The sequence below is a fragment of the Lissotriton vulgaris genome, chromosome 11, assembly GCF_964263255.1.
Source record: "Lissotriton vulgaris chromosome 11, aLisVul1.2, whole genome shotgun sequence".
NCBI classification, from domain to species: Eukaryota; Metazoa; Chordata; class Amphibia; order Caudata; family Salamandridae; genus Lissotriton; species Lissotriton vulgaris.
This window is the reverse complement of record NC_141699.1, coordinates 541458141-541473352: the sequence shown is the minus strand read 5'-3', so window position 1 is coordinate 541473352 and position 15212 is coordinate 541458141. Positions and strand designations below refer to the sequence as shown.

Sequence of the window (15212 nt, the reverse complement as noted above, 5' to 3'; positions counted from 1 at the left end):
GCACTGGCTCCCCATCAGCAAGAGAATCACGTTCAGACTCCTCTCCCACGCACACAAGGCTCTCCACGACCTGGGCCCCAAGTACCTCAACGACAGCCTGACCTTCTACACGCCCACCCGCCAGCTACGATCGACCAGCCACGCCCTTGCCACCGTACCACGAATCCGCAGAGCCACCGCCGGAGGAAGATCCTTCTCTTACCTGGCAGCCAAGACTTGGAACTCCCTCCCCACCCACCTTCGGCGAACCCAAGACCATCTCTCCTTCAGGAAGCAGCTCAAGACCTGGCTGTTCGAGCAGTAACATACCCCTCTCCCCCAGCGCCTTGAGACCCTCCCGGGTGAGTAGCGCGCTTTACAAATGCCGTGATTGATTGATTGATTGATTGATTGATTGTTTACCAACTTCAGGCTATGGCAAAAGCCATTAATAAAATTCAGCTTGAATTGGAGGTGGCTTGCCAAGAACAAACCTTTTTGTTAAGTAAGATTAACCTTCTAGTGCCGACATCATCTGCAGGGAAAGTCTTATCATGGCCGGCTGGTGAAAATGCAGCAGATTAAAATCCCAGGCACAGTTTACCCCCGTTAACAAGCCTCACAGGTACCTGTGCAGATTGAGAATCTGAAAAGTCCAGTAACCAAAGAAAAGATGATTCATCGTCGCAAAGAAGAGCTGTGCCTTTATTGTGGTAAATTTAGACATGTTGTAAGAAGCTGCCCTCAGTTGCAGGAAAACGAGCAGGTCTGCCCTTGACTTGCAAACGACAGACAGACCTTTATGTGTCAAAAGAGTTTGCCCCTTCACAAGGCACATTATTATTTTCAGTTAAAGTCACATCACATAATGGGCAGTACACTCTTATGGCTGTGGTTCAATGTGGAGTATCTGATTGTTTCATGGAGTATACATTTGAGACGATGGCAGAAATACCTGTACAGAACAAGACATATGTGGTACCCATTCCAGGAATAGATGGGAAACCCTTAACCTCTGAAGATATCGCACAAACCTGACTTTCGATTTAATTAATGTCTTATCATTTCCCATTGTGCTTAAAAACTTATGTTTGGGGGGGGCGTGGCCGACTGCCGAGCATGGCGGCAGCTTGAAGCGGGAGCTCCTCAAGGCTTACCGGCCCGCGCAAACATCCGTACGTTTATCCGCACCTTAGCCCGCCCGAAGGAGTGACATCGGCTTGGGGACGCAAGCGGCACACATTGATCCGCTCCCGGCGAGAATCCGACAACTGTAAGTGTTCCATTCGGCAGCGGCGTATTGGGGCCTCTGCCTGCCCAGCAGCACCGGCCTGGCGTGACTGGCGGACCCGACCGGAAGTCCGCCCTGCTCGGCTGGAGGGCATTGACTCTGACCGGCGTCTGCAACCCTCCGAAAGAAGAAAGGCACCGGCACTTCTTGTAACCAGCGCGGCAGCCAGCAGACACAAACGGCTGCCGCACCAGGGACTGGATGAACGTTTCTCCCACACGCGGAGTGAGCGCCCTCGCAGGCGGGGACGTCCCTGTCCCTTGGCGGCGCCATTTTGGGACTGCACAGACGACCGGGTGTCCCGCTCACACGGCGAGGTAAGGCGAAATGCGCCAAAGACCAGACAGCCCACCCGCAGTTCTGTGAATCGGACTTTCGCCCGAGACTGCGTAGGGGGCGGACGTTGCTCCCCGTCTCGTAGCACCTGCATTTAAGCCTGCTGCGACGTCCATAGCGACACAGGGAGGGACCGTGCATACGCGGGGAAGTCTGGCCTGGCAGCTCTGTCACACGGAAAACAAAACCAATTGGAGGGGGAAACAAGAAAAATAAAAACGAACGCTACCTGCGAGGTGCTCCCTGCCCAGGAACCGCCGACGGCACAACACAGCGTCGCAGCAAGGCATATTACAACGGCCACAGAGGGACAGAATACACACGTGGTGGGCCGCTGAGACTGGCCCCCGGGCAGTAAAAGACCCAGACCGAGAATTGTGGGGCTACAGTGAACTGCAGTTTGAGCTCCTGCTATCTACAGGTCCAGCGCCCGAACACATACAGCCTGGTGCCCGGAGAACCGTGAGGCCAGTGGGAAGCTGATCCTAGAACCACTGCGAAGACCGGGCAATACAGTGCCAAACACAACGCTATGGCAGGCAAAGGCACGAGGAGTGCGATGACGCAAGCGAGGCTTGATAAATTTGCGTATACTCAACATGGCCACTCACAGGGGACTGGGTGCCACTCCAATGGTGCAACTACAGACACGAACGGGGCAGGGAAAGTTACCCTGGAAGACATTATGAAAACCCTCACTGAGGTCCAAGCGACAGTGGGCACCATTTCCTCCGAAGTCAACCTGCTGAGAGCAGACTTTAAGAAGATGTCAGAAAGGGTGTCTCAAGTGGAGGTGGTTACAAAATCGCTCATCGAGGACACCTCAGATCTACAGGTAGCGATGGAACGAATGGAAAAGGTCACTAAGCAACTACAGGAAAAGCTGGATGATCAGGAGGGGCGCTCCCGAAGAAACAACGTCCGCATCCTAGGCCTTCCGGAATCGGAAGGGAAGGGCGCCATGGACCTGTACATCGAGGATCTTATCAAAACCAAACTGCAGCCTAAAGGCCTCTCAAACTTCTTCTCTGTTGAGAGGGCGCACCGGGTCCCTGGAGGTGCGGCCAAGCCGGGAGCCACGCCGCGGCCGGTGCTGGCTACACTATTCAACTTTAGGGACAGAGACGCCATTCTGCAAGCGGCAAGGGTCGCACCACCTGTAAAAGTTCAGAACTCGACTCTGGCCTTCTTCCCAGACTATACGGCTGAGGTAGCCAGACGCCGGAAGTCCTTCACTGAAGTGAAAAAGACGCTACGTGATAGGGGCCTGCCTTATTCGATGCTTTTCCCCGCCAAATTGCGGATTGTGGCTGAGGGAAAGACGTGGTTTTTCGACACGCCTGAGGTGGCACGAGAGTGGCTGGATGGATGGAGGCAGGTGGGCAAACCCCAACGCCCACACAGGGACCGCCAGGACCACGGCAACGAGAGGACGACGGAACACCAGTCAACCAGCCCGGCAACTGAACAGGGCGCCGCCGCGGGACTAGACTCTGATCTTGAGAGGGACCCATTTGATTCCGGACAACCTATCAGGGGTTGACTGACTGAGCTGTATAAGAGACGACACGAGTACAGCCCTTGGGACTTCTAGCCGATGGAACTGAGTAGGGCGGGCACTGGCCGGAGCCTGTAGGGGACTCACCAACCCCACGAGCAAGTAAGAATGGATAGGGAGGGAACTAAGCACTCTGCCAAGTTGGGGATGCGGGCGGGACTTCGTCCGTGGAGCAGGGGAGCAGGGAGGGGGTGGGGGGGGGAGAGTTGTACTGTTACGGTTATGGTTACTGGTCATCACTATGTTCGTAAAAAGCACAGCTGCATTGCTGGCCGTCAGCGCCCGATATCCCGGCGCACATCTTAACATAAAGGTTACGCCACACTACTGCATATTGGCGTCACGGGTCATAAATCCAAATGGCACAACAAGAGCAAGTAGCACCCACTGAGGGCGCCCCTGTGATGACAATGGTACCCCCACTGAAACTGCTTACATGGAACGTTAGAGGGCTGGGGGATAAAATTAAACGAGGTTTGGTACTGCAAACCATCAAACGCCATAGGCCTGAACTGGTATTGCTTCAAGAAACACACCTGGCGGGGACTACATGCAAAGCGCTAGATAGACGTGGTTACACCATGGCAGTACACGCTGAATTCACTACAGGTTCCAGGGGCACTGGGATACTCCTTAAGAAAAACTCATCCTTTTTGGTTAATAGCCACAGGACGGACGACCAGGGACGTTTTGCGGCGCTCTCTGGCCAGTGGGAGGGGAGGACCCTCAATGTGGTGTCCGTGTACATCCCCCCGGCGCTGCACTCTACAGCACTACCGGCACTTGGGCAGTTTCTCATTGATCTCCCGGAGGGTGATATGATCATTGGGGGGGACTTCAATGCTATAACAGACCCCTTGCTAGACACCTTTCCCATACGAGACCGCCTAGGAGGGGCTGCCACTCTTCCTGGTTTCCTGAACGCCCTGGGCCTCACGGATGTGTGGCGTCAACTGAACCCCACGGCGACGCAATACACGCACTACTCCGCCACCCACAACAGCCTTTCACGTATTGATTTCTTCTTCTTTCTAGGGGTGGGACTGGGTTCCATAGACAAGCTGGAAATTCTACCAAGAGGCATTTCTGACCACTCCCCAGTGTCCCTTCACCTTACTACCAAAGAACAGAAGCGCGCCAGAGTGTACCCGATATATCCCAATTATTTGCAGATCCCTGGAGTCAGGAAAAAACTTAAACTGACTACAACACACTACTTTAACGAAAATGTGGGCACGGTCACCTCACCCTCGGTGCTCTGGGAGGCGTACAAAACGGTCCTACGCGGCGCATCCATATCGGCAATCACTGGGCACAAAAGAGAATCCAGAACTGAACTTGCAAATTTAGAATTGGCACTCCACACAGCGAACACTGCCCACATGTCGGACCCCACCCCTGAAACCGCACATGCGTTACACCTCCGACAGCAGCAGCACCAAGCGCACCTCACCACGATCACTAAGGGACACCTAGCAAACACCGCACACCGAATATATGATGTGGGAGACAAGGCAGGGAAGATGCTGGCGTGGTTAGACAAACGGGGCGGGAGTAACAGGGGGATACAACGCCTATATGATACTGAGGGCCAGCTGCAGACTCGCCCGGACCAAATAGTACGCACCCTAGCACGCCACTTTCAGGGGATATACACGCCGACACGATCCGTCACGGAACAGGAGGCACTGGCGTCTCTCGGGAATATCGCTATCCCTGTGCTTTCTCCTGATGCACAGCAGGAACTAGACACGGACCTGACAGAGGCCGAGATCCAATTAGCGATACAAGCATTGCAATCCGGCAAGGCACTGGGACCCAACGGGATACCTGTAGAATGGTATAAGGCGACAGCCTCGGTGCTGGCCAAACCCCTCTTGGACATGTACACTGAAAGTGTAGAAAAGGCGCTGCTCCCACTCGACCAGCGCACGGCCACAATCGTGGCCATCCCCAAACCAGCTAAACCACCAACTGACTGCGCCTCGTACCGGCCCATTTCTTTGCTCAACACCGAAGCGAAGATCTTGGCGAAACTCCTGGCCAGTCGTCTGACTCAGCACCTGCGCACCCTGATACACCCCGATCAATCGGGCTTCATGCCTCACAGGAGCACAGCGCTGAACCTACGGAGGGTGCATGGGGTGCTGGCACGGGCGCATCTTCTTTCGGACCAAGCTGTGATACTATCCCTAGACGCCAAAATGGCGTTTGACCTAGTGGAATGGGAGTACTTGTTTGCTGTCCTGACCCGAATGGGATTCGGCCCAAAATATCTTGCGTGGGTGCGGTTGCTCTACACATCGCCGGTTGCGCAGGTGGTTGCGAATGGTCACATTTCGCCATCCTTCCCACTGGGGCGAGGAACTAGACAAGGATGCCCGCTATCGCCCCTTCTATTTGCATTAGTGTTGGAACCGTTGGCAATCCTGCTCAGAGCAACGCCACTGTTCCGAGGCATCACTTGGGAGGAAGGGTGGGAGGACAAAGTCTCCTTATATGCAGATGACATGCTGATCTATATGATCAATCCCAATGAGGGGGTCCCTGCCCTGTTGGCTCTATGCGATGAACACGGCAAGGCATCGGGTTACAACCTGAACTGGTCCAAATCCATACTGTATGTACTCAAGGGCCCGGGCCCAGTGCTGCAAGCCGAATGTCCCCTAAAGATAACAACCACCTCCTTTAAGTACCTGGGTATCTTTATTACTGCCGATGTTGCGGAGTTTTATACCGAAAACTTGCTGCCGCCTCTGGCACGCTTGCGTGCGGACGTCAAATACTGGGCTACACTACCGCTGACCCTCTTGGGCGGGCGGCGCTCTATAAAATGATGGCTCTCCCAAGGTTTCTATATGTGCTTGAAAACTCCCCCTATATGGTGAACCCGCGATACTTCAGACAGGTAGCTGCATTAATATCCAGTTTGCTGTGGAGCAATGGCCCAGCGCGAATAGCGCATGATAAATTGGTAAAAGGCTGGTATGAGGGAGGGATTGCACTGCCCAATCTCCAATTATATTATTGGGCGTCCCAACTTAAGATAATTAATCATTGGATCCACATCCCACGGGAGGACCCCGCGTACAAGGCGGACTGGTCACAATTGGGGACTGACGGCATGCTTTCAGTGCTATACAATTACTCGCAGGTAAAGACCCTACTGGGCCCAACGCTTCATACGGCGGCGCTATGGCATACAGCACAATCACGTCTGGGGTGGAAGGGGAAACTCACCAGGTTAACACCGTTGTGGGACACTAAAACACTGGGAAACTTTGGGACAAGGGCACGGTTCTTGCTTTTCCGCAGCTCCAACAGCAATACGGTTTGGGCCCCACTGAAACATTCTGATATGTGCAAATCCGACACGCCCTGCTGCAGGCGATCCCACCTGACACCACACTCCCGGACTCGTCACCACTGGAGGACAGGCTACTGACGGAATTTATGGAACAGAAGGCAACCTCTCTCACGTATAAAAAACTGATTAACAACCTGCCAGACCCCACACAGAAACTTAAAGAGAAATGGGTGGGGGAACTAGGTGAGATGGATGATACAGAATGGAACGAGGCGCTTGCCTCACCGCGAGAGGTAGGCATATCGGTCAGATTCCGCTTAGTGCAGCTCAAGATTTTACATCGAACCTACTACACCCGTACACTACTTCACAGAATACAAAGGGCACCACACCCATACTGCCTCAGGGGATGCGGGGAAGAGGGAACTCTGCTCCACACGTTATGGGACTGCCCTCAGATCCGGGACGTCTGGAGGCAGATTATGCGCACAGTTTCCCAGGCCGTCAAAGTATCTGTCCTGCCTGAACCCCGTAAGTGCCTGTTGAACATTTGGGACCCTACAGACCTGGACAGGTATGGACAACTATGGGTCACGCTGGCGGTGACGGTGGCCAAACAAGACATTGCGCAGAGGTGGGGTGTTCCAGAGTTGCCAACGGTAGCGGGGTGGATCAGGAATATGGACCTCCTAATGGTTAAAGAGAGGGCAGTCCATGTGCTACGGGCATGTCCCCGCAAGTGGAATAAGGTATGGACGCCATGGAACAAATATAGGGGAGAACCATGTGAGCCCCTGCCGGAGGGCGAGGACTCGGACTCAGAGGACGATGAGGACTCGCCGAAATGGGTTTACTAGCAGAATGCTGGGGGGGGGGCCGGGAGGGTGCGGGAATGCAACACTACCTTGGACGCAATGCTGAACAAGTGTAACGGCTGAAGAATGTCTGTGGATGAACACACTCAATTGCTAAGTGATGACCATAGTTGGGTTTTATTGTTTTTACTTTTTCTAAAAGTTAACATTGTTAGACTCGGATAAATGTACCAGGAATGTACTGTCAAGGAATGACATATGGACATGAAGCGAAAATGTGCCACAATCTGTGTATGCTGGTCACTCCTAACTGCTCCGTGCAGTGAACGTGGTAGAGATTGATAATTATGGAAACACGATATGTTTTGTTCATTTCTCCTGCTTACACATACTAATGATATGCAAATGCGACCTACACGTGTTATTCTGAATATTTCTTTTGACTTCCTGACAAAGAATTAAAAAAAAAAAAAACTTATGTTTGTGAATCCTTAATCCTACTACTAATTGGAAGGCTCATATAATTGAGTTCTGATTTCAACAAAATGGCTGCTGGCCGTGCCAGAACGACTAAAACTGCAGAGCACTGAAAAGTGAAAAGTGAACTGAGAAGTTTGGCAAAAATATGCGGGTGCTGGGCCTGGGATTAATTAAAATAAAAATAAAACGTAGGAAGTGAATCGCTGGGAAAAAGGAGACAAGGGTCGGTGGAGGGAGTTTAATGACAGTGTGCATTGAGGCAGGTGCCTTTTCAATAGATACAAATTAAAAAAAGTAGAAAAAATTAAACCAGTCTTTTTTAAGAGTGTGTGTGGACTTTTTCAGCAGGCCAGTCAGCTAAATGCCATGGTCTGATACCAACTTTGATGGTCAGTCCTATCAAATAGTGCCTGATGTCAACTGAACCACTGTAGCCAATGGCTAAAAGGGGTTGTACAAAAAAACCTTCAACTGTTTATATTTTTTTCCTAGTATATTGTGGTGGTATATGTGTTGTGTGCTGACTTGAGCCCTCACAGTTAGCTTACACTGGCTGTAGACAAAAAAACTGACAAAAACAGGTAACCATGTTCTGAAACAATGCTTCTTCCTCATGTAAAGCGCTCTGATACCTCCGGGTTTAGCCAGGGCTATATAAAACTCAATAAATAAATAAAAAAATAAAAAACAGGTAGTGGTGTCACGAGCAAAACTCCCAAAGTTACAACATTGGATCTGTTGGGAGACACAGCAGTACCTCAGCCTGGCACCAGCGGGATGGGAAACGTAAGAAACAACGCCAAATACAGACAAGGAGAAAGGGTCAGAATAAAAAGCTTGCTGACCAAGCTGTCCTCTTGTAAAATTCCTGAAGAATGTGGAGAAAAGGATGCCCTACTGCACACCTTCCAAGCCTGTTGAGGTAAAAGTAGCCCTCTAGCAGAACTACCCCACCTTAAGCTCGTGCTCAAGAAGACTACACCCGCAGCACTGTTTTGCACTTTTTGGCACCTGCACTTTAATTTGCATACAGTTTACACCCCTATCCAGGACTAAGCATGTGAACAGGCAGAGTGGTGGGCACCACATCAGTGGAACAATCCATCTTCACTTAAACCTTAGACAAAGTGCTGTTGAAAAGAGCTCACCCTTGAGGGCATAGACAGAAATGGTGGGAAAACAACATTTTTCTAAAACTTGCAATATAACAGTTACTTTTGTTTGGTATTTATGAAACATGTATTTTGTATCCTAAATATTTAGTAAGTTTATTGCAATGGTTTTGAGCAACCACACAATTTACTGATAAACTTTAAAATATTCCCTCAACCAACCCTATCATCTTATCTATTTTTGCCTGCCTTTACATCTCCTCTAACTCTGCCACTTCTTAACATCAACAACTCTATAATTATCACTCCTCCTATTCTTAAATAATTCAGTCTCTCTTCACCTCTCCCCTCCCCACTTGACTAGATACTTATGTCTCCTTTCACCTTCTCTCTCCAACTATGATTGCTGACGTTGCTGCTTTGTATTGGGTTCTGAGCGGCCTATAGACCTGATTTTATTGAAAGTAGATCCACGTCTCCAATGTTGCTCTTCTTGTAAAGCACACCACTTATTGATTTTGGTACAGTTGAGCTAAATAAAAACATGAAATAAATCCTCCCCTCCATGCTGGAGAACACTGAGCAAACGTTACTCAGGTGATTGAGCTGGTGTACAAGTGTAAGTTTAGACATAGAGTAAACGTTAGTAAGGTGTGGTTGGATACTGAACAGCAGGTACTAGAATAAGGATGATTACTAAACTGAAAACTGAGTTGTGTGTCAATTATTTAGCTTTTACACTTTTGGGATAAAAGTGGCTATTACATTGATGGCAATTACACTGATGGAGTCTATGTATTTTCAGTATATCAAACAAGTATTTTGGAGATCTTCTGCTTACTTATTGGCAGAGGCCTGCAGTAGGACTGTTTCCTTAGAACCTACCTCAAAAACTGAGGCATTGTCCTTCCTATAAATTTCATTGGCTGGAGGGTGGAACCAACCACACTTCTTCATGTGCTGTTGTAGAATAGTTCGGCTCTTCATGTACTTCAGACAAAATTCACAAAGATACAATTTGGGTAACCTAGAAAATAAATATACAAGTTACACAAACATTACATGAAAATCAAAAGTTAAAGTGGAAGAAAGGAAATGCATAGAAAGACAGACAAAGAGAAACATGCAGGCTAAGAAAAGAGTGCAGTAGCGAAAAAAAGGGAATGCAAGAAAGAATGATGAGGAAGAGAAAAGGAGACACTTAAAAGATGAGGGAGGATTTTGGCAACAGAAATGCGAAATTCACATTTGAAGGGCAAATGAAAAATAAAATAAGTAATGGAAGCAAAGATAAAATGGATGTAAGTTAACTGTGGGGCAGGAAGCACAAGACCACTGCAAGAACATACCTTACCTAGGCCTTTAATAATAGTTATCCAGAGATGGTATTATAAAATAAAAAGGAAAATGCTATATACCAGTATACATCTGTTCTTGGCATGTAGAGCTGCAGAATCACATACTTGTGCATAGCTCGCCATCTGGTGTTGGGCTCAGATGTTTGCACTTTGTTGTTGTCTGGGAAGAAGTCTTTGTAGTCACGAGATAGGTGAATCCTCCTTTGGACGATAGTACGCATGGGCATCGACTCCATCCTTAGATTGTTTTTCGCCATGAAGGGAAATTATGGAATTTGTCAGAAACGAAAAGATGTCCATGTGTAATGCATCTAAGTAAGATAACCCTGGAACAGATGGAGGTACCGGGGAGGCTGGTGGGTGTATGTGATTCTGCGGCTCAACATGTCAAGAACAGATGCATACTGGTAAGTTTTGTATTGTAAGCAGTCCGACAACTGGACCCATTAGAAAGGTTATAAGAGCGAAGTAACTCCCCTCGATTACCTACGGCCAACTAGCATTTCGCACAGCATTAATCAACATCATGGAACGCGCCAATTGCCGGGAATTTAAACAGATCTTTCATATACCTGCCCATGCTCGGAACACCTTGGTAGGCCTTGAATTTGGGCTAAACAAACAGCGCTATGAACATTGGGCATTGTTTGTTCGGAATTACCGAGGGGTTTGGGCTCCCCCCCCCCCACACCCACACCCCCACCCCCAAACACAATGAAGGCAATCTTGAAGGAAATCTTTGTGAAAAGTAACAACTCGTGGGCCAACGGCCTTCTAACTTCTTGCATTGAATTGCACTTTGACTTGGCCAACTGGCAGGATTTTATTTATAAACCTGGAACCTTAAAAAACATTCTAAAGAAACAAGTTAGATTGCTATCCAAGGAAGAGGACTTGAAGGAACTGGAGTCCTCCAGCAGCAACATCAGGCTATTAGCCAGTTCCTTCTATGATAAACTGAGCCAGCCATACCTTGACTCTGCCCTGAATAAGTCAATTTTAAAGCAAATTCTGTCAGTGAGATTGATGGTACTACCGATAAAAGACATCAACAGCCGTTGGAAAACATTTGAAGTTGTTACTACTTGCAGATTGTGTCACCAGTATGAGGAATCCATGGCCCACATGGTCTGTATATGTCACAGTTTGAATTATGCACGTCGCACTTTACTGAAACCCTTGTTTTTAAAATATGGGATACGCACCTGTTTAGATGCCATGAAACTTCTCTTTAAGCTGGAGATCCCAATGGAACTAGCAAGATTAGCGAAATTTGCCCACAAGGTGAAAGAACTATCATTTAATGACTCAGTCAAAGACTAGAGACAAACTGTAGTTTTAAACTTGAGGTCCCCCTTTTTTCTTAAATTAGTAATCACTAGAATGTTTTAAAGAAATGAATATGTCTTATATAGTACTAACAGTTTCGTTAAATGAAATGATCATGTTTTATTTATGTTCAAAAAAGTGTCTGGACGGAGCGATCTCCAACCAGACTTTTTTCTTTTGTTAACAATTTTAATTAATTGAAACAATAAACAAAATACAATACAATACAACACTGCTAAGTAGCATTTTCCGTTCGAGGCATATGAGCTGCAGAATACATACTTGTGCATAGACTGTGTAGCAGTGCTCTCCCTTAGCGGTGGCCACCTATATCTGTTGCAGTGGTCTGAAAATTTGTTTTAAGAACAGCCTGGCCCACAGAAGCTTGTTGTTTTGCCTGCACATCTATACAATAGTGTTTGGTGAAGGTGTATGGCGTAGCCCATGTTGCTGCTTTACAAATGTCATCTAAGGGAATGTTTCCTAAGAATGCCATGGAGACCCCTAGTTTGTGAGTCGAGTGCGCTCTAGGGGAAATTGTTATTGTGTGTTTTGCTTTTTGGTAGCATATTTGAATACATTTGACTATCCAGGCAATTCCAGCTTTGGAGATGGGGTTTCCTTTATGAGGTGGAGAAAAAGCTAGAAACAGTTGGTTTGTGTTTCTAAAAGGTTTACTTCTGTCAATGTATTAAAGTATAGCTATTTTGACATCAAGTGTTGGAAGCGCTCTTTCTGCTACAGAATCTGGTTTTGTTTTAAGAACCACTTTGTTATGATGTATTTGTAAGAATGGTTCTTGCATGGTTAAAGCCTAGATCTCACTTACTCTTCTGAGAGAAGTGATTGCAATAAGGAAAGCTACTTTCCATCTAAGGAACTGCAGTTCGCATTTGTGTAGAGGTTCAAATGGAGGAACCATGAGCCTACTAAGGACAATGTTTAAATTTCACACTGGAAAGGTTGGGATTGTGGGAGGAATTATCCGTTTAAGGCCTTCCATAAATGCTTTGATGGCAGGTACCCTAAACAATGGCAAATGTTGTCTGCTTTGTAGGTAAGCGCCAAGGGCAGCAAGATGTAGTCTTATGGATGTGTATGCCAGATAGCATCTTTGTAGATGCAGTAAATAGCAAATAATGTTTTGAATTGAAGCATCTCTTGGGACTATTTTGTAGTTATTGCAGTAAATGACAAATCTTTTCCATTTGGCTGCATAGCAAGCTCTAGTAGTAGGGTGTCTAGCTTCTTTAATAATGTTCATACAGTCCGGTGGGAGGTTGAGGTAACTAAACTCTCGGACTTCAGGACCCAGATTGCTAGGTTGAGTTGAGCTGGGTCTGGATGCCTTATCTCTCCATGGTTCTGTGTAAGAAGCTTTGGGGAGAGGTGTAGTTTTTGGTGTGGAACTACTGAGAGTTCCAGGAGTGTTGTAAACCATGGTTGCCGGGCCCATGTTGGAGCAATCAGGATCATCTTGAGAGACTGTTGTTTGAGCTTGGCACTACTAATGGAATCAGCGGGAGTGGCAGAAAAGAGTACGCAAATCTGCCTGAACAGTTTATCCATATCGCATTGCCCTTGGAACATGGGTGTGGATATTTGGCGGCGAAGGTTGGGCATTTGTCGTTTGCATGTGTGGCGAACAGATCTATATCTGGGTGGCCCCACATCTGAAAAAACGGATGAAGAACTTTTGGATGAAGTTCCCATTCGTGAACGTGCTGTGTCGGATGACTGAGCAGATCTGCAAACTGATGCGTACCCCTAGAAGATGTTCTGCTAGAAGGTATATCTTTTGTGGGATGGCCCATATGCATATGCTTTGCGCTAGTTGAGAAAGCTGCAAAGAATGTGTTCCTCCTTTTTGTATAGAATACATCACTGTCATATTGTCAGTGCGGACAAGGACAGTTTTGTTGATGAGATGTTTTTGGAATGATTTTAATGCTTGAAAGATCGCCAGTAACTCCAGGTGATTGATGTGGAGCACTTTTTGTTGAAGGGTCCCCCTGCCCTGAATTGTGTGGTTTAAGAGATGGGCTACCCAGCCGGTGAGTGATGCGTCCGTTGTTAGCACGATCTATGGAACTGGGTCTAGGAACAGTTGCCCTTTGGAAATATTTTGTGTTTTCCACCACCTCAGAGAGCGATGTGTGTGGCTGTCCACCAACACCAGATCTGAAAGTTGACCTTGAGCCTGGTTCCACTGACTTGCTAAACATTCTTGTAAAGGGCGGATCTGGAGTCTTGTGTGAGGTACTAAGAGAATGCAGGAGGGCATCATTTCTATTAGCTACATAAACATTCAAACTGGTAGTGAGTGTTGGGGCTGAAATTTTGTTATGAGTGTTTGCATACTGGCTATTCTGAGTGGATTGGGGTATGCAAGGGCTTTGAAAGTGTCTTTTTTGGCCCCTAGATACTGATGTATGTGAAACGGTTGAAGATGTGATTTGGTGAGGTTTATTGTGAACCCCAAGTTGTGGAGCAGCTGAATTGTTTGGTGAGTGTGAACACACTGGCTGTATGACTTGACCTTTATGAGCCAGTCGTCCAAGTATGGAAACACATGAATTTGTTGTCTTCGGAAGTGAGCGGCTATTACTGCTAGACACTTTGTGAAGGTTTTGGGCGCTGTGGTCACTCCGAATGGGAGGACCTGGCAATTGATAGTGATGACCGTCCACTACAAACCGCAGATATTTCTTGTGAGCAGGGTGTATAGGAATATGGAAGTAGGCATCCTTGAGATCTAGAGTGGCAAGGAAATCGCCTTGTTGGAGTACTGGGAGGACCTCTTTAAGGGTGACCATGATAAAATTGTCTGATTGTATGTAGATATTCAAAGGTCTGAGGTCCAGTATTGGTCTGAGAATACCGTCTTTTTTGGGGATGAGAAGATAGAGGAAGTAAACCCCTGTGCCTTGATGCTGAAGGGGAACTGGTTCTATTGCATGCTTTTGAAGAAGTGAGAGAACTTCCTGTTCCAGGAGCATTAGATGTTTGGTGAACATTAGACGTTGATTGGGCGGTATGGTTGGGAGCTTTGTGGTAAGTTCCAGGCAGTAACCCTACTGTATAACTTGTCTTACTCACCTGTCTGTAGTGATGGAGTTCCAGACAGGTAGGAACTGTGAGAGTCGTCCTCCGACCGGAGTGGAATGGTCTGGAGGGAGAAGAGGGAAGTCATTGTTTGGTAGTAGGGGAGGTTCGGTTGTTGTTACCTCGGCCTCTACCCTTGTTATTATTTCCTCTGTACTCACCTCTAAAATACGCCTTGTTAGGGTATGTTTGTGTGGGACTCTTGTAGGAGGAGGAAGTAGTGTCTATGCTAATGTTTTTGGATGCGCCCCTATTTTATTTATTTTATTTTATTTTTGGAGTTTTCTATAGCGCTGGCCAGACCCGAGGGTATCGGAGCGCTTTACATTGGGAGTGACAAGTGTGAAATGGTACAGTAAATATATATATATATTTTTTCCGCAGGCTTCATATAAGTTCAGTGTTTAACAAAGTGTTCTTCCGCCTGAGGGGCGGTTGTGCGGTAGTGTTTTTGAGGTAGTCATGGTTCTCGGATGTGCAATAGAGGTAGAGTTCGGGAACGCAAGGTTGAGGTAGAGTGTTTTTAGACGGTTCTTGAATTC

The 15212-nt window shown here is 47.6% G+C and overlaps 1 protein-coding gene across 2 annotated transcripts in view; it reads right to left on the bottom strand.

Moving 5' to 3' along the window:
• The window catches only part of KAT6A (lysine acetyltransferase 6A), a 1442101-nt gene that overhangs the window by 588775 nt on the left and 838114 nt on the right, over positions 1–15212 (bottom strand). For both annotated transcript variants that reach the window (XM_086943585.1, XM_086943586.1), the window contains exon 10: positions 9764–9905. In XM_086943585.1, coding sequence (XP_086799711.1) covers positions 9764–9905 — 142 coding nt within the window. The remainder of the gene's footprint in view (positions 1–9763; positions 9906–15212) is intronic.